At 44.1% G+C, this 21,865-nt stretch overlaps 1 protein-coding gene across 7 annotated transcripts in view; it reads right to left on the minus strand.

Annotated features, from left to right (window-relative positions):
* Positions 1–974: 974 nt before the first annotated feature.
* The window catches only part of DLC1 (DLC1 Rho GTPase activating protein), a 440,905-nt gene continuing 420,014 nt past the window's right edge, over positions 975–21,865 (minus strand). For 6 of the 7 annotated variants that reach the window (XM_033225795.1, XM_033225844.1, XM_033225805.1 and 3 more), the window contains 11 exons: positions 21,156–21,219; positions 17,560–18,983; positions 16,629–16,805; positions 12,994–13,153; positions 12,667–12,865; positions 10,523–10,736; positions 9,227–9,341; positions 8,142–8,360; positions 6,082–6,299; positions 3,867–4,040; positions 975–3,506 (listed from right to left, as the gene is read on the minus strand). In XM_033225795.1, coding sequence (XP_033081686.1) covers positions 3,386–3,506; positions 3,867–4,040; positions 6,082–6,299; positions 8,142–8,360; positions 9,227–9,341; positions 10,523–10,736; positions 12,667–12,865; positions 12,994–13,153; positions 16,629–16,805; positions 17,560–18,983; positions 21,156–21,219 — 3,085 coding nt within the window. In that variant the 3' untranslated portion in view covers positions 975–3,385. Of the gene's footprint in view, positions 3,507–3,866; positions 4,041–6,081; positions 6,300–8,141; positions 8,361–9,226; positions 9,342–10,522; positions 10,737–12,666; positions 12,866–12,993; positions 13,154–16,628; positions 16,806–17,559; positions 18,984–21,155; positions 21,220–21,391; positions 21,417–21,865 lie in introns of those variants that run through there. The other variant, XM_033225852.1, reaches the window with a different exon arrangement.

The raw sequence follows: 21,865 nt of genomic DNA on the forward strand, positions 1-21,865 counted from the left end.
AGTGAAAAACTGACAAAATGCATTAAGCACGTAGTAGGTGGTGTGACAAGAGCAATCCAAACCCACAGTGGGGGCGAGGGTGGCTACTCCCATCTTGGTAACCTTGTAAACTATTAGGAACCAATGACTCCTGATCTCTTCAAATAACTAAAGTATTAGGTATTCAGGTCTAAGACATTTTGATCTTTATTTTATACCGCTTTGAACAAACCAGGTCTGAAGAGCCAAGTAAAAAAAACTTCCCTGATGTGTGTATGTGTGTGTCTTTTAAAAAATGATAAGGGGAAGGCTGGACATGGTGGCTAATGTCTGTAATCCCAGGACTTTGGGAGGCCGAGATGGGGGATCGCTTGAGTCCAGGAGTTTGAGACCAGCTTGGGCAACATGGTGAAACCCCATCGCTACAAAAAATACAATAATTAGCTGGGTGTGGTGGTATGCACCTGCAGTCCCAGCTATTTAAGAAGCTGAGTTGGGAGGATTGCTTAAGCCGAAGAGGTCAAGGCTGCAGTGAGCATTGATCATACCACTGCACTCCAGCCTGGGCAACAGAGTGAGATGCTGTCTCAAAAACAAACAAACCACAAAACAAAAAACAAAACAAATTATGATAAGGTTAGGGTCCCCCCACCCCCGACCTTTTTCTATGCCCAAAGTAAATATTTGTTGAAATACAACCTCTTCTAAGATAGACATCACATTGTGAGACATGTGATTTGTTAAAATGCCATCACAACCTGTTTAAAATCAGTAGCCATAGTATCTATATAATCTATGTCACCTTCATCAGTTTAAATTTAAGACTCCATCAGGTTAAATAATTTGCCGTTTTCAGTTTAAAACTTAAGATCCCATGAAGTTGGACAATTTCCAGTCTCTGTCATCTGAAAATCAGCAATGAATGAAAAGGAGGCTTTAAGATGTTCGGGATCCTAGATGCTCTTCCCTTTGCAATAACAAGCTAATCCAATCAGTTCAGTTTAGCAAATAATAAATTTATTAGGTGCCTACAAGTACAAAATACTGAAAGCTGCTGCAGGGGATTATAAAGATGTGTAGGAGACGAGCCCTGCCCTCAAAGAGCTTACAATCTAGACAATTAGTCACACAAATAAGTTGTGATGGCGCTGTAATTGACCTCAGCAGAGTTCTTGAAAATGTTCATATCCTTCAAATTTTTCTCTTGTCAAATTAAATAGTGGGAAAGAGACCTTTTTTTGTGGCATTCATCGGCGAGCCTGACTCTGCTTGCGAGCATCTTTCTGCTGTTGCACGTTCTCGTCATCCTCTCAGCGTCGTTTCCTAACTGGACCTTTGTTTGGAGAGAATCTCTGTGCTTCCTGAACCTTCACCAGGGTTTCCTGTTGGGAGTGGGTGGCTCAGTTGCAGTTTGGCCTTGGAATGATTTGCAGTCCGATTTTTCCTTCAGCAAATCGCTCTTTTGATTGTAGCTGATGCTAAAATGCTATGCTTTGCAATGTGTGGTTTTAAGGGCGGGAGTGAGATGCAATATTAAGGAAGGCAGACCAGACTTTTCCCTTACTTTAAACATTTAATAGTGCACTTATTGATTATATTCTGTACAGATATAGAGCAAGTTATAAACCTCTTCCTTTTATTTATTTTCTTCACTTAGACTGTATTCACGTAAAGTGTATTTACAATAAGGAGAAAAAGCCTTGAGGTACAAAACCCAAAAGAATATCTGAGGTATAAATACAAGTATATCTTAAATAATAATCTTTATCATGCTTTATCTATGTTTGAAAGCACAGTGGACATGTTTCTTAATAGAATGGTATATACAACATACAATCTTACAAATCTGGAAGCCATCAAAATTGAATATCCAAGTATATCTTCACGAGGAACACTGATATCCAAAATACTCAAATTTTAAAACTCTAATCTGACCCCCTGCCCCGAAATTCTTCAAAGAACCTTTGAAATAACACTGAAAATGGTAACTAAATTACAACAAAATAAAAATCCTTCTTACAACTCTCATTCATACATTATTCACTTTTGATCCATACAAAATAAATTTACTAATACTGTCTCTTGAGTCAATCCTTACCATTACAGTAAAACCTGAATAAAGACCATCCTTCTAAAAACCTTCACTGGTTTGAGTTGGTTTTCTTGTTGTTGTTTTTTACTATGATTCCTATTTTTCATTACCACTTAAATATATTTCAAGGGCATTCTAAAGGAAAAAAAAGAAAGAACTATAGGAAAAATAAAATAAGACAAAAAGTCATAAAACCAGAAAACCTATTGATAACAACAAACCCAATTAATAAACACATGTGGCTTTCAGGAATGCTGTTAACAACCAAAGGCAGGGAAAAAGCCTTTCATAGGCGGGTTAAATTTACAGGGATTTCCTTGGGCCACACAGTTTCCTATATTCCCAAATATAGTGTCTTAAAGCGTTTCTGTTACAAACACAAAAATGCAAAGAATTCTAGTAGGGAAAACGTTTTGATGCTTGATTTAAGAGTAAGTGTTATCATGTTCAGTTTTTACATCTCAACTTAAACAAAACAAAACCCTGTGGATCACAGTCAGTAAGGCCGGAGGGAGCAGTTCATCCCTGAACTAATCCATACTGGTTAAAACTACATCACTATTTGCAATCAGGTCTAAAAATAAACTGCATTTGAAATGGGTGTCAGAGCCAATCTATTACAATCAAAGTACAAAAGAGGTTGGTGGAGAAGGAATACGCTTAGTAACATGGAAAAAAAAAAACAAGGCATAAACGGACAAGGGTGTTGGGCCCCCTTTCTGGGTGGATTCATGGGTAGTCAGATATTCCAGGTTAAACTGAACCTGACGCATCAATCTCCTTCTTGGAGGTGTCTCAGTGTGCCAGACACTGAATCCATCTTAGACATCTACTGCCATTCAACCAGCAACAAACACACATTCACACTCCTCTGTGCAAACCTTTCTTTGCTCATCTTGGTGAGAAAACACGTCAAAGAGTACCAGCTATTCCAGTGGATACACCAGTCCCTCAACACACTGCAAATAAAGCGACCCAGGTACGCATACACCGGTATCACGAGAGAATGAAGTATCTTCATTATCTTCCATAATGTATTTAAAGAGTTTTGCTTCTCAGAAGCAATTTGAATAAGAATACAAATACATTTTTTTTTGCACAGTCTTACATATTCCAGTCAAGGTCTATGAATACAGACCCTCAACAAACAGGAAGCAGCTTTAAAAATGTATCAAATTGCTATAGTCAATTCCTACACTCCAGCACGTAGTTTTCTTTGTTTCAGGATTAGACACAGAACCCATTCTTCAAGGACTGGCAAAGGTTCTAGAAACAAACACCCAGGTGGTGGAAGCGGTTACTTTGCTTCAGTGATCACCTAGATTTGGTGTCTTTGGTTTCAGTGTTCTGGTTACTGAAGGAATCCCGGATCTTTACAACTTCAGCTGCACACAAATGTCCAAAAGATTTTGTGTACCACTCTGGCATGTGGCCCCTATCAGAGAAAAGAAAGAAAAGCAGATGAATCATTTAAGTTAGAAAGCAGGGAAATAAAATGAGAAACAACTGTTTGCTAGTTCAAATGCATAAAATCTATCATTTCCTGTGGCTTTGAATTCATGGCCGAGCTACCATATTTGCTTTGCTTTAGAACTACATTTTCTAAGGGATCCAAATTAGGAAGTGGTTGCTGGAAGACCAACAAACGTGAAATGCTACTTTATAAACACCACTCTTCATGAAGTCACCAGGAAACAATGATGTGTTCATTTAAGGCATTCTTTGCTTTAGACAAAAAGTCTGAATTTCCTTCATGACCCTCACCATATAAAAAAAAATCAGAATCAGAACATACCTTAAGTCAGCTCTGCACATGTAGGTGAGTTTGGATTTTCCTGGCCCACAGGGTTCAATCAAATACCTGGACAAGAGTACATTCACCCTCACACCCACCACAGGAGCCCGATCGTGATCCACGGAGGTTAGTAACAGGGCACAGGCTCCTTTGGGTAAATTAGTCCTCCAGGTTCTGTAGAGACAAAACCAGAGGCGGAAATGATGCAATTTCATAGAAGCCAAGTTTAAAATTGTGCTTCACTCTTCACTATTTGCAGTGGGGTGACGGGTCAGGCTCAGTGGCTGTGCTGTGTGACCCAGGCCTAGGTAAATGGCATCCTCTAAACTACTTGCTATGGTGTACATGTGTTCCCCAAAAAGCATGTGCTGGAAACTGAATCCCCAATACAACAGTGTTGGGAGGTGGGGCCTAATGGGAGCTGGATTAATGCCAATTATAAGAGCTTGAGGCTGGGTTCCATGGCTCACGCCTTTAATCCCAGCACTTTGGGAAGCTGGGGAGGGAGGATTGCTTGAGATCAGGAGTTCAAGACCAGCCTGGGCAACATAGTGAGACCTCATCTCTACTAAAAATAAAAAATATTAGCCAGGCATGGTGGTGTGCCCCTGGAATCCCAGCTACTCGGGGGTCTGAGGTGGTAGGATTGCTTAATAAGCTGTAATCATGCCACTGTACTCAAACTTGGGCAACAAAGTGAGACCCTCTATCTCAAAATAAATAAATATATAAATAATATATAAATAAAAATGGCTTAAAGCTACACATTTTCTCTTTTGCTCTCCCCTGCCCTCTCTTTGCCCTTCCACTATGGGAGGACACAGTAAGAAGACCCTCACTAGGCTGGGCATGGTGGTTCATGCCTGTAATCCTGGCACTTTGGGAGGTTGAGGTAGGAGGATCGCTTGAGCCCAGGAGTTTGAGACCAGCCTGGACAATATGGTGAAACCATGTCTCCACCAGAAACAATCAACAAGTTAGCCAGGTGTGGTGGCACATGCCTGTAGTCCCAACTACTTGGGAGGCTGAGGGGGGAGGATTGCTTGAGCTTGGGAGCTGAAGGCTTCAGTGAGCCATGAACGTGCCACTGCACCCTAGCATGGGTGACAGAATGAAACCATGTCCCCAAATCAAACAAACAAACAAACAAACAACCAGATGCAACTGCTTGATCTTGGACTTCCCAGCCTTTAGAACCATGAGCCAAATAAATATCTGTTCATTCTAAATTGCCCGGTCTGTGACATTCTGTTAGAGCAGCATTATATGCACGAAGACACTATACAAGGACTCCCGAATGAGGAACTCTGTACAGAGCCGCTGTTACAGAAGGTTTATGTGCTCCGACAGTCTCCTCTTTGAAAAAAGAGCCAATCTGAAGTGTAGCTTAAAACCATTTTTTCCTATTTCACAAATGTCTTGGAACACAGACACCTAAAGGAGCACTGGCTATTTGAAAAGGTCTGGACTTCCAACGTGACATTTCCTCAAAGATTTTTGGAATTCTTCTTTCAGTAATATCTCAAGAGAATTTATGAATTACACATAAATCAGCCTTAACCACATCTCCCTTGGGACTCAAATGTTATTTCCTGGCTTATTCATTCACTAGCTGTTTCTGACAAGCAAATCTATCCTAAAAGGGGCAAAAATCTGCTACCAATGAGTGTATTCATTGGAAGGCGCCTCTCTTTCCAAGCTCAGTTACCAAGGACTTCAAACCATTCTCAGTGAGGAACACATTGCCAGAATAAATGTAGATCTGTTTTCCGTATTTGAAGGTGTTCACTACTTTTCTGGAGGCATACGTTTTGTTTTGTTTATTTAGAAACAAGGTCTTGGTCTGTTGCCCAGGCTGCGGCACAGTGGCATACTCGCAGCTCACTGCAGCCTCAAACTCCTGGCTCAAGGGATCCTCCTGCCTCAGCCTCCCGAGTAGCTAAGACTACAGGCATGCATCACAACATCCAGCTAATTTTTAAAAATTTTTTGCGGATATAGGCTCTTGCTATATTGCCCGGGCTGGTCTTGAACTCCTGGCCTCAAGTGATCCTCCTGTCTTGGCCTCCCAAAGTGCTGGGATTAAAGGTGTGAGCCATCATATGCCTGGCCTCTACTTTAAATAATTATACCATCTTGTAAGATCAGTGACATATAGGCTTGGTTCATATATGGGGTCATCCTTGTCACAAAAAAACAATTTGGAAGTGCTCACCTTAAAACAACGTAGTCTCGAGCAGGATGAGGTGCCATACTGTTTTGGACATACTGGTAAATTTCAGTTTGGCTGTCCAGAATTTCAATCACTTTTGAATCCAACAGGTCTACATCCCAGAGGTGCTGTTCTTTAAGTAGGCGCTTTAAGATTTCCTCTGGCACAGCAGGGACTTCAATGGTTGACCTCCAAAGCCTCAGAGGGGGTCCTTCGCTCACCTGGAAAGAGGATATGTTTCTCAGTGCCAAGGCAATCCGTACACACCTAGTTTTTGAAGTCAAATTGTTAGTTAGACTAACAATTTTAGTCACATATAATCAATGTTAATTGATTATATAAATCATATAAACAATATAATCAATATATAAATATTGGGGGGCTAAAAAAATCTGAGTTGAATAGACTGCTATCCCTGGCTTTAAGAGCAAGCCAGAAAGTGAACAAAAGCTGTTGTCAACTCTGGTCAAAATTATGACATTTGGGCTGGGTGCTGTGGCTTATTTCTATAATCCCAGCACTTTGGGAGGCTGAGGCGGGTGGATCATCTGAGGTCAGGAGTTCAAGACCAGCCTGGCCAACATGGTGTAACCCTGTCTCTACTATAAATACGAAAATTAGCCAGGCGTGGTGGCAGGCACCTGTAAGTGCAAGTACTCGGGAGGCTGAGGAAGGAGAATCACTCGAACCTAGGAGGCGGCTTTTGCAGTGAGCTGAGATCACACTACTGCACTCCAGCCTGGGTGATAAGAATGAAACTCTATCTCAAAACAAAACAAAACAAAACAAATTATGACATTTGTTTTATTTTCCTGGGACCTGTATCAGGGTGCATGCAATAAAGAAATATCAGTCAGGCTGGGCGCGGTGGCTCAAGCCTGTAATCCCAGCACTTTGGGAGGCCGAGACGGGCGGATCACGAGGTCAGGAGATCGAGACCATCCTGGCTAACGTGGTGAAACCCCGTCTCTACTAAAAAAATACAAAAATCTAGCCGGGCGAGGTGGCGGGCGCCTGTAGTCCCAGCTACTCCGGAGGCTGAGGCAGGAGAATGGCGTAAACCCGGGAGGCAGAGCTTGCAGTGAGCTGAGATCCGGCCACTGCACTTCAGCCCAGGCGACAGAGCAAGACTCCGTCTCAAAAAAAAAAAAAAAAGAAAAAGAAATATCAGTCATTGGCCGGGCGTGGTGGCTCACGCCTATAATCCCAGCACTTTGGGAGGCGAAGATGGGCAGATCACAAGGTCAGGAGTTCGAGACCAGCCTGGCCAATATGGTGAAACCCCATCTTTTCTACTAAAAATACAAAAATTAGCCAGGCATGGTGGCGGGTGCCTGCAGTCCCAGTTACTTGGGAGGCTGAGGCAGGAGAATCGCTTGAACCCGGGAGGCAGACGTTGCAGTGAGCCGGTATGGCACCACTGCACTCCAGCTTGGGCGACAGAGCAAGACTCCATCTCAAAAAATAAAAAATCAATCATTTGCACTCATTTCCAAAGCCTGCAAGGCCACCCAGCCTACTCCCATTGTTTATTTATTTTCAAGATGGTAGAGGCGGCATCAACATATACCTCTGATGGACCTATCCTGCTGAGCCTTACAAGATGCCTCTGCCCTCAAGAGGTTTACTAGTCCTAACTGGAATTAATTTCACCCTAAGGATCCCTGCTCATTAAAGGGCCAAGAGAACACTAACTAAGAACAGAGTGCAAAGGGTTTCTGACCAAATTATGGAAAAATCGAAGCGTGTCATAGGATGTTCCACAGCTCAATGCCATTAGCAAAACATTCTAGGGAAGTCTAGTGTGATTCTGTAGAACCAAAGGACTTCATTAGAAATAGTTGAAATCCTCTCCCAAGTGTTACACGGGATGAAAATTACTCTTCCTTTGCCCAGTTTCCACTCTCACCAGGGGAATCTGACTCCCCCGGGTGCCCAGATCTACAAGGGAGGGTGTGGGCTACAGATCCCCAGAGAGATTAGTTGGCAAAAGCATGTTATCTCTGATGGACCCAAGCCTTGACGCCTGGACTCAACTAGCCGACAACAGGGTGAAGCCTTACCTTCTTATAGGACAGCTCAGCCTGCTCCGAAGTGGAGTAGCTGACCCAGCCTTTAAACTTCTCTTTGACTTCTTTAAACAGGCCATCCACACAGTCCTGGAGGAAGTGTTGGTAGTCAGCTGAGTCATCATTTCCCAGGTGCCCGAGTGCCTCCAGAGTGAGGGGCTTCAGCTCTTGTTCAGTATAGGAATTACGACATCGGCTCATTTCCTCGGGAACCTGTGCGGAACATGACAGACAGAAAGGAGGTGAGTCCACCTGTACTCAATCTCAATGCCCATCAGTGGAAAAGGCTGGGCAGGAACAGTGGCCTGGTCCTTAAAGCAGCGCAGGCATCCTTCTGCCAGAGGTGGGCTATAATGCTGTCCTCACGTGGTACCATGAGGATATGAATAGATCACCTCCATAAATGTATCTGAAATCTTATTCCCATGTAAGTTCTTCTTTGGAAAGTTACAGTAGGGGGAGTGAATTACATTGATCAAAGCAGGTTTCTCAGATATGGAAGTGAATACAGAAGTTTAATTCCAGATAATTTGTTGCCTTTTTTCTTTTCCTTTTTCTTTCTTTCTTTTTTTTTTTTTTTTGAGGCAGAGTCGCATTCTATTACCCAGCCTGGAGTGCAATGGCAGAATCTTGGCTCACTGCAACCTCCATTTCCCTGGGCTCAGGTGATCCTCCCATCTCAGCCTCCCAAGTAGCTGAGACTACAGGTGCATACCACCATGCCCGGCTCATTTTTAAATATTTTTCTAGAGATGAGGTCTCATCATGTTGCCTAGGTTGGTCTTGAACTCCCGAGCTCACGTGATCCACCAGCCTCAGTCTCCCAAAGTGTTAGAATTACAGGCGTGAGCCACAACGCCCAGCTGCTTTTCCTTTCTAACTAAAGGGACAATTTCATTAAGCATGATTAACTCTAGCTGATACATTATAATATATGTAAATAAGACATTCTCGGCTATTTATACCATCTCCAGCTGTGGAAAAGGTCTTCAGGTAAGACATGAACAAGTATCAAGCCTGAGACTTTGTACCTATTCACATTATCCTTAATAAAGGAGCCAACCTTCTCAATTCCTTACCTGGAAAAGCTTCTTGCACTCGGCGATCATATGGGCCAGTCCTTGAGTGGCAGCTAGGTTTTCATTCAAATCTTTCTGATCTGGTTTGCCCAAACTTTGTTTTCTTTGCATTACCCTAGATAGAAGAAATACAGGAGGGGAACAGTTCAAATATTTATATATTTTTCATCCACGTATTATTCCAGGAAACCCAAAGAAAAGAGAAAAAAAAGTTTTCACTGGAACCTGTTTATTGTTAAATTCATTAAGAGTGTTTTTACTTTGCTTACCAGAGTATCTCAGAGTTTTGTCAACAACACACAAAAAACCTTAAAGAGATATGCTTTTGATGAAATCAACATGATTACAACCATTTTATTAAATAGGCTCCTATTGGGAACAGGACAGCTTGTAGGGGCAGCGTTTGCATGGTAGGGGAGCAGCTTCTGAGAAGTGTGGGAAAGGAGTCCCTGGGAGTTGGAGTAAATGGTGTCACCGTCTTTACCTGCCTGAATACACAGGCCCCCTCCCACAGGTGAGGGCTAAGTCCACTGTTTCCCTGAGCTTTTGCTTCATCTTATTTGATCTCTCTCCTCTACTCATCTCTAGTTCTGTATCCCATTGCAGTTGGATTACCCTAGTCAACTTTAAGAACTATTTAAATGTGGCCAGGCACGGTGGCTCATGCCGTAAATCTTAGCACTCTGGGAGGCTGAGGCAGGTGGATCATGAAGTCAGGAGCTCAAGACCAGCCTGGCTAACATGGTGAAACCCCGTCTCTACTAAAAATACAAAAATTAGCCAGGCATGGTAGCGCATGCCTGTAGTGCCAGCTACTCAGGAGGCTGAGGCAGGAGAATGGCTTGAACTTGGAAGGCAGAGGTTGCAGTGAGCTGAGATTGCGCCACTGCACTCCAGCCTGGACAACAGGCTGTTTAAATAGTTCCTTCTGTCTCAGAACATTTAAACATACATTTAAACACTGTACGACTTTCAGAAGCAACCTAACCTTCACTAGCATAACTAGGCCCCAGGCCTCTAGCTAAGAAATACTTTTCAAGTTCCTTTAGAGCTGAGGAAAAGGATCAGTTGGATGGATTTAGTCTGTGGGGGTTAAGTTCAGTGAGACTGTTTTCTCATGGACACCAATAGACCAGTCTCAGGTATGTCTTTATTAGCAGTGTGAGAACGGACTAATACAGCGGTCTAACTTTCTTCCTTGTTTCGGGAAAGACTCCCACAAAACCACAAATACAGAGAGTCCTAGAAGAATGCAGGCTGCCCCCTCTGTGTACGCACCTCCCATGCAGCCCGTACCTGGGAGAGGAATTCTCTCTCTTCAGGGTGTTGAGATGGAAGAGGGAAGGCGCTAAGCACACAGCCAGGTTGGTTGGGGTCATCTGGTTTTCTTTTACGGCTGCTGTGACATCGCTCAAGAAATAAAGCAGGGTCTGCAGAACCTCCCGGTTCTCGTCAGGCAGCAGCATGATGGCAGCCTTGATGGCCTGCAGGCGCTGATCCTTGGGCACATCTGCACGACACCAGCACTTTCCCCATCAGCTTGGTGAATTTGCATGGATATTGCAAGGAAATGTCCCAAAGCAAATACCGGCATCAAATACCTCAGCCCAGTACTGAACAAGCACTTGTAGAAAGTGTACTAGAGGTGAATACTGGAAAAGTTATGAATTGCCACTGGCGTCACTACCCTCAAGTATTTCCTGCCTCTTGAAGGAGTAAAAAAAATTTTAAACACCCACGATACCCAAACACTCTTAAATCCACCTCAGAGTTTGGCTCTAGAGGATGCCTGTTCTTTTAGTTTACAGAACAGTTTTTTCTAAACGAAGCATGAGAAAAAAAAAATCCCTAATTTACCAATCTCAATTACTGAAAACACTATACACTTTGGTTTAGTGTCGATGAAAAATCTTATCTGAAATATGTACAAGAATGTAAGAACGGAGATCTCTCAGCCTTGAGTACAAAATGTTCAGTATCTCTGGAGATTTTCATGAGTTTAACTGATTTGTTCATTCTTGAAATGGGAAAAGCAAGCTGCTAAAATATTCAGTTCTGAACTAAATTGAACTGAAAACATTCAGTTTAATTAATACATAGAATACATTGAATTAGTAATATCTTAAGTTTTTAGAAAGCAGCTTGAGAGGCTGTTATAAAAATGCATATGAATATGCAAATACATACAAATGCAAATAAACCCATAAACAATCTACATGTAGAAAATGCTGATCCCAATCTTCAGGTCTCCTTGAATAGACAACTCTTTAAAAGAGCGTGTGGTGGAAAAATCAAGTCACTCAAATGTAGCTCCATAGGACAAACTGATTAAACAGCTCCATGGTTACAACACATAACAAATACCTTGGCAAGGAAAATGTGACCTGTGTTTTTATAAAATATGAAAGGATGAAACAACTAATGAAATAATCCAGACCAGCTCCATTTCTCATAAAATAAAGTCCACTGTGCCAGTCCTAGAGACAATTTGAGCGCTAAGAGAGGCTGCTTTTAAATTACATTGCTGTAATACCGCACTGAGCCAAGAAAAACACAAGGCTGTAAAAGCCATAATCCTGATCTTGATCATTAATTTAGACAACTGTTTTCTTTAAGCTTTACATAAAAGTAAGAAGGGTATGGGTATTGTTTTCCCAAGTATTTCTGGCAGAAACTGAGATGAATAACAGAAAAAGATTATTTATTCATTTTACAGCAAGATAAAACACACAGACCTGTGAAATTTTAAATCCAACAGCCCAGCAAGAGGGAGGTGAAGCAACTGAAATTTCTGTAGACAAGGTGGAGAGAGAAAGAGATCTTGGTACCTGATCTTTATCTGAGTGCTCAGATAACACTGTTCTAGAAACGAATGAAAGCCTAACTTGGATCTGCTGGAGAAAATGTACAATTGCATCAGTCATTAGAGACTGGGAAATTTATTTTCGCATCATTCAGTAACTATACAGAAACCTGTTCCACAAACAAGGAGGCAAGGAAGAAAGTGATGACATGGGTTTCCAAGAGGTCACCATGCAGACCCTCTTGTCAAAAGAACGCTATCAAGGCCAGGCACGGTGGCTCACACCTGTAATCCTAGCACTTTGGGAGGCCCAGGTGGGAGGATCACTTGAGGTCAGGAATTCGAGACCTTCCTGGCCCATGTGTTGAAACCCCGTCTCTACTAAAAATACAAAAATTAGCCAGATGCGGTGGCGCCCTCCTGTAGTCCCAGCTACTTGGGAGGCTGAGGTGGGAGAATTGCTTGAATCTGGGAGGCAGAGGTTGCAGGGAGCCGAGGTCACGCCACTGCACTCCAGTCTGGGTGACAGAGCGAGACTCCATCTCAAAAAAAAAAGAATGCTATTAGGGAGGCTACAAGCTTCAGTGGGTCCTATTTTTCCCCGACGCCAACAATCTTAAGATCAAAGGACACTCACATTGGTAGATCTGTAGAAAGGTTTCCGAAAGTTTGTTCGTCATTAGTGGCTCAGGAAGATCTCGAAAATACTGCTTCAGCATGTCTGCCACGTCATAAGCAGACTGTCCTTCGTAGTTGACATAGTCTATGGCACCTTCATTCATCTGGCGCAGAGCCTGAATCCGGGACTTGACCCCCGATTTTCTGAAGAGCCCAACCTGTCGGAAGAGCAACACTAAGTGTGGCGTACATTCACATGGATGCAGTGTTCACACCACACAACTAGAAGAAGCTGCACGCAATCCGAGCTCCCCTGAGTGTGCAGACCAGCAGACAGCACTCTCACCTGATCCAAACAATGGTTCCGGAGGTATCGCATGGCCTGCTGGATGCTCTGAGGCAACGGCTGTCCTGTGCGCTGCACGTTGACCGTCAGTGGGACCCCGAACACACTCCGGTCCTTGTAGTCTGGAACCTTGATCCTCTTCATGAACTTGGGCACGGCCCTGTTAAAGAACACAGAGATGGTGTCGGGGGAGACATGTTCGCTTGTCTGTCTACACTTGTCCACTTCTGCAGGTTAACCCTGTGGGCTCCAGATCTGTGCTAATATGGTGGCTACTTAAATTTAAATTAAACAAAATGACAAGTTCAGTTCCCCAGTGGCTCTGGCCACACTTCAGGTGCTCCTTCGCCTTTTGTGCTCAGTACCTACTGTATTGGCTTGTGCGGATAAAGAACGTTCCTATCATCCAGAGAGTTCTCCTGGACAGTGCTGTTCTAGATCTTCTAAGAGCTGGGGTTGTGAGGTTCAGTCTCATTTCCTCAGTTGGGAGTGTCCTTCCACCTTGAACCTGGAGAATTGGGGTCTACAGTCTTAAGGAAGCTGATGGATTTCCTCATAGAATGGCGGTATAGGAAGGAACAAGCAGAAAACAACGTATAATATCCTAATTAGGTGCTTCTGATACAGTGTGAAAAACAAGGTGCCTTTTGTCTTGACCAAAGGGTAAGAATCACTTCTGAGTTCTTGGTGAGATCCAAAGCATTTAGGGTCAAAAGATGCAGGTAATACATGATGGGAAAACAGCAATGAGAGCCTAACACAATGAGAGGCAACTCCAGAGCTCAACAGTGAATGACCTGAAGTCAAAATAAACTCTCCTGCTGATGACCCGCAGAACATTACATTTTTAGGTTTCTAAAGGAAGATGGAAAAGGAACAATGGGGGTTTTGTGAGCCGACCCCAGGCTCCCTGGTGTCCTGAAACCAGGTCCACCCCAGCAGTATATGCAACAGCAGGAAACCCATGTCATGCATTTCAGGCTGTCAAGCAGAAATTCCAGCTCTCCAAATGACCTCTCTGAACAGGACCCGAAAGGGCAAGGCCAAACAGGAAAAGAACCTCGTGTAGGATTCCTCCCTGCTCCACAGATCCCACCATGTGAGGTTTTTACAGTTAGTCACTGGAAACGCTGACCAGAACTCAAGAAGTATTATGGACTTTCAGATTCTTGAGGGTTTGGTGGGATGGGGGTGGGCAACTCAGAAATGAGAATCTAAAATATGCAGTTTTAAATAGCCAGCAGGGAAAATATTACTCTAAACACAGAGGAACTCCAGAGAAGACAGACCGCTTTGCTTTTTGAATGCTCACCAGTGGCCATGGCATGTTACTGTTTATAGCTCCAGGAAAGGTAAAACGAAAGAGCAGAGTTAAGTTTGTATTTCCATACAGTTAAGTATATGGTATCACGGCTATAAGTGTGCATAATGCTCGCTTTGTCGGGGGAGAAAAGCCCGACAACGGAATGTGAAAAGAACACATTACGATCCCCACCGAGAATCTGAAGCATGTGAGGATAAACCGGTCAATACTTATTTCTGTCATTCAGAACAAACAACTTCTGTATTTAGCAAGGCTCACATAATAACAGCCTTTGAACAGGAGGTGCTTTGATGCTGAAGTTAAACCCACTATGAGTCCTAAGGAGAGGAGGAGCTGAAGACAGAACAGTTTCCTTACTTTGCCGACTTTCTCAAGTAACTTGGGTTTGCTATAGTGTGCTACTAATAAAATGGGTGGCTTCTCAATTTTTATCAAATACAGTAGTTGTGCAACTAGATAATAAACAGATTACTGAAAAGACTTAGGGATTCCCAGCTGACACTGAAAAATGCACTGAGACGTCAATCTAGAAATATTTCTCTGCTTTGCACTGATAGCAGTAAAATTAAGATGTACCAAGATTAGGCTAGATGGCCCATCTAGCCTTATAGCCCACCCCTCACATTCTATATACTAAAGAGCTATATTTTTCAAAGTAATTATCAACAATTTGTACAATGCATTTCATCTCTACTTTTGAGTCTATAATATGTTAGAGTAGTGAATTCCTTAAAATAATTATTCATAATTAGAGAGTCTTTGCTAGAAAAAAAGTGACCTGAATTCTTTAGCACAGGTAGATTTTTTAATGATGCTACAAATATTGGCGTTGCATCCAAAATGATTTTTTCTTTTTATTTTTCTTTTTTTTTTTTTTGAGACAGTGTCTTACTCTGTCGCCCAGGATGGAGTGCAGTAGCCTTATCTTGGGGCTCACTGCAACCTCCACCTCCTGGGTTCAAGGGATTCTCATGCCTCGGCTTCCTGAGTAGATGGGATTACAGGTGCGTGCCACCATGCCCAGCTAATTTCTGTGTTTTAGTAGAGATGGGGTTTCACCATGTTGGCCAGGCTGGTCTCAAACTCCTGGCCTCATGTGATCCACCTGCCTCAGAATCCCAAAAGGCTGGTATTATAGGCATGAGCCACCACACCCGGCCCAAAATGATTTCTACAAAAAGGCATGAATAGGGTTATAAGACCAGGTACTGTAAATCAAGAATTTCAAAGATGGTCTCATTAAATCTTAATGTTTTTCTTTTCTTCCGTCCAAAAATATGATCTGATATTGTGCATATATTTACTTAGAGTGGATTATTTCTAATATTGGGAAGGAGGTGCCTATACCACGTGATGCAAGAGTAACGCATTCTCTCCCCTGTCAACTGGCAATCTGTCACTCAGAGAGCTGAAAACTCAATCAACCAACCCACGCTGATAATTTCCTAAGACTCCACTGGCTTCAACAATATCAAATGTGGCCTCAAGAATATAGAGAGTGGCTGGTGTGGCAGCTCACACCTGTAATTCCAGCAACCTGGGAGGCTGAGGCGGGTGGATCTCTTGAGCCCAGGAATTCAAGACCAGCCTAGTTAACACGTGAAACCGCATCTCTACAAAACGGAAGAAAACCAAACAAAACAAAAAACAAAAAACAAAAAACTAGCCAGGTGTGGTGGAGAGCGACTGTAGCACCACCTACGTGGGAGTCCAGCCACTCTGGAGCCTGAGGTGGGAGAACCGCTAGAGCCCAGGAGGTCAAGGCGGCAGTGAGCCAAGATTGCACCACTGCACTGTACTCCAGCCTAGGTGACAGAGCAAGACCCTGTCTCAAAAAAAAAAAAAAAACAAAAACCAAAAAAACCCCAAAAAACCAAAAACCAAACCAAACCAAAACAAAATGTAGAGAGAGTGATTAGTGTCATATTTTTACTGTGGGGACAACCTCAAGGAGCTGACCAAAAATATCTTTCTTTTTTTTTGAGACACAGTCTCGCTCTGTTGCCCAGGCTGGAGTGCAGTGGCGCGATCTCGGCTCACTGAAAGCTCCGCCTCCCAGGTTTACGCCATTCTCCTGCGTCAGCCTCCTGAGTAGCTGGGACTACAGGCACCTGTCACCACGCCTGGCTGACTTTTTTGTATTTTTAGTAGAATCGGGGTTTTACTGTGTTAGCCAGGATGGTCTCAATATCCTGACCTCGTGATACGCACGCCTCAGCCTCCCAAAGTGCTGAGATTACAGGCGTGAGCTACCGTGCCCGGCCCCAAAAATATCTTTCAAGGACAGTTGACTGATCATTTAAACTCTTACCAGCTAAAACCATGCTTGTTAGAAGGTGTGTATTTCTCCAGCAGGGCTGTTAGCTTTAGGAGTGAGTATTTCTGCAGCAGGTTCATCTGGGCCACAGACTGGCAGTTAATCTGTAGCGATACAGAGTTGAGGCTTGGCCGATGTGAGCTCTGGAAACTGTGCCATCTCAGTCGGTGCCTGTGAGAGAAGTGGAGAGAAAAGTGAGTGTGAAGGCTTTTTATTTGATTTTATTTGATTTTTTTCTTGCTCTCTTGCCCAGGTAATGGTGCCATCAGAGCTCACTGCAGCCTTGAACTCCTGGGCTCAAGTGATCCTCCTGCCTCAGCCTCCTGAGTAGCCAGGACTGCAGGCCTGTGCCACCATGCCTGGCTCATTTTTAAATTTTTTGTAGAGACGGAGTCTACCTATGTTGTCCAGCCTGGTCTCAAACTCTTGGCCTCAAGTGATCCTCCCACCTTGGCCTCCCAAAGTATTGGATTACAGTGAGCCACTGTGCCTGGCCCAAAGGCTTTTTAATAGATAGAAGCAACATTAGCAATGGGCTGCTTGCTGGCATCTTATCTTAGGAACTGAGAGGACTTGATTTCTATTCCATGCTTTATTCTCATTATGGGAAAATATACACAATATAAAGTGTACCGTTTTCACCATTTTTAAGTGTGCAGTTGAGTGGCACGAAGTTCATTCTCATTGTGTGACCATCTCTATCAACTCTCTCCAGAACTTTTTTCATCTTCCCCAACTGGAACTCCATACCCATTCAATCACATCCATTTTTTGAATTTTGGTGCTTCCTGGTCTGACACCTTCCTTAGGAATGGACATGGCTAAGAATGCCAGACTTAATCCCACTTTCTCCCAGAGAACAAGCACAGGCAATCTCTTTCTGACCCTTGTGCCTCACACCTGGAGGGAGGAGAAAAATTGTTACCTGTTGGACCTGGTTAGGGAAGCCCCAACCCCAGAATCCCTCCTTTCCGGGATGTCAGAGGGCTCTTCCGGTTCATTCAGGGAGTTGCCTGTGCTGTCCAGGTCGCTGGGTGTGGTTCGGTCGTTGTCGACATCCAGGTGTATCTGTTTTGGAGAGGATGGGCAGGGAGAGACCGAGTCCAGGGCTGAGTCCGAGTCACCCTCATCAGAAAACTTCTCCGACCACTGATTGACTATCCGCTGCATCCCCTTCACGTGGTAGAGGATGTCGTCCAGCTCGGGGAAGATGTCCTCGTTCTCCAGATCTGCCAGGTCCCCTGAACTGGAGTAGAGGATGGAGCCCGGCACGTTGTCATAGATGCTCAGGCGGCTGCTCATAGAGCTGGAAGAATTGCGCCTCTTCAGTTCCTTGGGGTTGTCGCTGCTGTTTTCCCTCCTGAGGCTGATGTGGCCAGGGCCATGGAAGCTTCCCGTCCTCCAGTTCACAGAGCCGTTATTCCCCGAGGGGGAGAAACTGCCATTGGTGAGAGCTTTGGGGAAAGTGCCAGGCTTGTGATCTTCAGGGATGTAGAACACCGTGTCCTCTGGGTAGCTCTCGCGGTTCTTAAAGTTCTGTTCCATCACGTTGTTAAATGTTGACTGATTGAAAGGATCGAAGCCCTCTAAGTACATGCCCACTCGCTTGTTGCAGGCACTGAGGCTCCGGGTCCTGGTAACAGGGCTGGGCGTGCTGACCGCGCTGCTGGTCTCCGACTGGCTGCTGCTGCTGCTGGTCTGCGTGGAGTTGGAAACGCTCCTCTTTCGTACCATGGGGACGTTGATGCGGTTGCCGTTGAGGGCAGAGATCTCCACGCAGTTGAGCTGCTTCAGCTTCTCCTCATCCACCCCCTCTTGCAGGATGGGCCCGCTGATGATCAACCCCAGCTTTGAAGGCGCTTTGTGCTTGCTGTGGTGGGAGCCCTTGAGCTTCAGGCTCTCCATCCGTTTCAGCAGACTGCGCGTCTTGGACTTGGCAGTTTTTTCGTGGCCTTTCATGCTGAAGCTGAAGCTGGACAGTTCCTTGGGAGATGGCAGGCTGCCGAAAGAGTCGTCATTGCCTGCCAAGTTGCTGGAGGAGCAAACGCTGATGACGGAGTTAGTCCGGGGGGTGGCAGCATCCTCGCTGGGGGGCGCGTGGCTGGGGAGGCTGCCAGTGCTGCTGAGGCTGCGGACGGAAGACACCTCCTGGCGCTCGCCGCGGTCCATCAGCGTGCCTCCGGGGCTGGCGCTGTCCTGCGGCAGGGAGTCGTCTGGGGACCCAGGGACTGGGTCTTGTTTTGGAGAAAAGACATCAAACTCTTCAAGCCGGGACCATCTCTTGCTGTCCCTTTGGAAAGTCCATTTGCCACTGATGGCACAAGGCTCATCCTCGTCCGAATCGTCACTCTGCAAAGACAGAAAGGAGCCATTCACACACCAGGGCTGGCAGCCAGCAGGGAGCAGGGCATGAGCAGGAGGCTGCTCATAATATGCCAGTAGTGTCAATTCTCCCCTTGTACTTTATAATTTTAAAGGTTTTTTTTTTTTTTTTTTTAAAAGAAATAGGGTCTCACTCTGTTGTCCAGGCTGGAGTACAGTGGCATGATCACTTTGAGGAGCTTACTGCAGCCTCAAATTCTAGGGCTCAAGTGACCCTCCCACTTCAGCCTCCCTAGTAGCTGGGATTACAGGCAAGTGCCAACATGGCAGCTAATTTTTTTTTTTTTTTTGGTAGAGATGGGGTCTTGCTGTATTGCCCAGGTTGGTTCTGAACTGCTGACCTCAAGTGATCCTCCCACCTGTGCCTCCCAAAGTGCTGCGGTGACAGGGATGAGCTACTGTGCCCAGCCCCATTTACATATTCTTTTTCTTTTTTAAATTTTTTTTGTAGAGAGCAGTAGTCTTACTATGTTGGCCTAGGCTGGTCTCAAACTCCTGGCCTCAAGCGATCCTCCCACATGGGCCTCCCAAAGTGTTGGGATTACAGGCATGAGCCACAGTGCCCAGTGTTTTGTTTTGTTTTTTAAATAACAAAGATGTATTTAAAGAATTTAACAGAAGAGTACCTGACCAAATGCTACAAGTTTAAATAAGAACTATTTTATGGAAACTCTGGGATCTACAGGCCGTTCTTTAATTGCTCACAGAGGAAACCTCCGAGATGGTGAAAATTCCAGGCATGCAAAACATTCTGAAATGAAGTGAGCAATGAGCAGGATTGCCTCTGGGCTGCCTTCCGTTGTGCTGTCTTTTGTTGGTGTATGTTTATATTCCCTCTTGCAATTAAAAAGGCAGTTTTTAAACACTAAGAAGAGTGGCAGCTCAAATCTCTAGACACTAAAAATTTATAAGGTCTCCCACTGGAATAAAGGGGCCCTGGATCAAGGTGGGTCATCACGCAGCTTCAGTCCACTACCAGGGCTTTGGAGACTCTTACCAGTAACTTTTCTTCCCCTCCCCCACAAGATATGAGGGCTACCGCTCAGGCCACAGCTGACCTGTGAAGTTTCAACCTCAGTCATGCTCCAGCCAATGGAACAAGGCTTCACAAATACCCAGCCCTGACAGCTCGTGGTATTCATAAACACTAAGGAACGTCTTTGCTGGTTATGTCCGATTTATGTACAGGACTCAGGGATACGCTGTCACACGGACTATGGCATCTGGGCCTTTTCGGCAGGATATCAAAGGGCACAATTCAGTATGATACATGTCTTTTCCACTGGTGTGGAAAATATCCCATGGCCCAAGTTTCACAGGACAATGAGTGGAAAGCATGGAGCGCTGGCTTCTAGGGCTCTTCTGCACAGCTCAGTGGGTGCTGAGGTTCCAGTTCATTTGTTTAAAAGCTTTGACTTCCCAAGAAGGCGACTTTTTGCAGCTCAGGGACTCTGGCATAATTCAAATTTGTACCCGGAAGTCAGAAATATGTTCTTTGACCAGACTCATTCCTGTTTACTCTAATTTGTGACACTTACTCCCAGTACTACACCCACCTCTTCTTGTAAGATCTCATAAAAAGTCTTCACAACTCACACGCAGAAGAAAATACCATCCAATTTGTTTCTGTACCACCATTTGACTAAAGCGTGTGGGATTTCCTGCCTTCTCCTCTTCCTCCTCCAATTCCTTTCCCTCCCTCCAAATCTTTTATTATTCTTCAATATTGCCCAAATCAGTCTTCACTTTCATCTCTACAGCTTTGAAGCACAGTTATTGTTATATTTGAGAAGACAGAAGAGTTAGAAAAAAGATTTCCTCTATAACCAATGCAAAAATCCACTGAGATTCCTTAAGCATGTTCCCTTTATTATGTAATAGACATTGAGTTAATAATTAGGCGAAATCATAGCTGATGTGATCAGGTCAAAAATAGTATATAAAATAATGTAATGGGCTAGTTGCAACTATTGACTTCAACGACATAAGGCTATCGAGTCTAGGTGATACCATTCAAGATGTAGATGCTTACGGAACAAGAAACTAAGACTTTAAGAAACAAAAGCTATTACAAAACACATCATTCACTTTTTTTTTGCCCCTTTCCCCCTCATTCTATTACGCAATTTGTATACTCACTCGTTTCCGATGAGGACTAATTTCTAGCTTCATCACCGCACATTTGTTTAAAGTATTTAGACGCCTATAGAGCAAAGAAATAACGTTAGCAAAGACAGGCAACCACTCTCTACTGAGTGGATAAACACCTGTTTTTAAACAATTCATATATCTAAGGAGTTTCTTGGAACTCAGTAATATCTAATACCTAGAGGAGTATTAGAAACTTCTTTAAAAAGTGAGTCATTTAAAAATACCTTGGCCAGGCGTGGTGGCTCACGCCTGTAATCCCAGCACTTTGGGAGGCTGAGGTGCGCGGATCACGAGGTCAGGAGATCGAGACCATCCTGGCTAACATGGTGAAACCCCGTCTCTACTAAAAATACAAAAAAAACAAGCCAGGCGTGGTGGTCGGCACCTGTAGTCCCAGCTACTCGGGAGGCTGAGGCAGGAGAATGGCGTGAACCCAGGAGGCGGAGCTTTCAGTGAGCAGAGATCACGCCACTGCACTCTAGCCTGGGTGACAGAGCGAGACTCCATCTCAAAATAAATAAATAAATAAAAATAAGAATACCTTTATGTTTCTTAAGTTTTTCACTTTAATTTTTATATTTTAGTGTGAAATGGCACACAGCTATGATACTGTCAAGTCTGATTCTTTAATTCTCAATGAGTTGCTCTTACTGAGAAAAATCATTCTTCCAGTAACTCCTAGGTTGAGCCATTATGGA

Source organism: Trachypithecus francoisi, unplaced genomic scaffold (genome assembly GCF_009764315.1).
Source record: "Trachypithecus francoisi isolate TF-2019V2 unplaced genomic scaffold, Tfra_2.0 Contig01440, whole genome shotgun sequence".
In the NCBI taxonomy this organism is placed as follows: Eukaryota; Metazoa; Chordata; class Mammalia; order Primates; family Cercopithecidae; genus Trachypithecus; species Trachypithecus francoisi.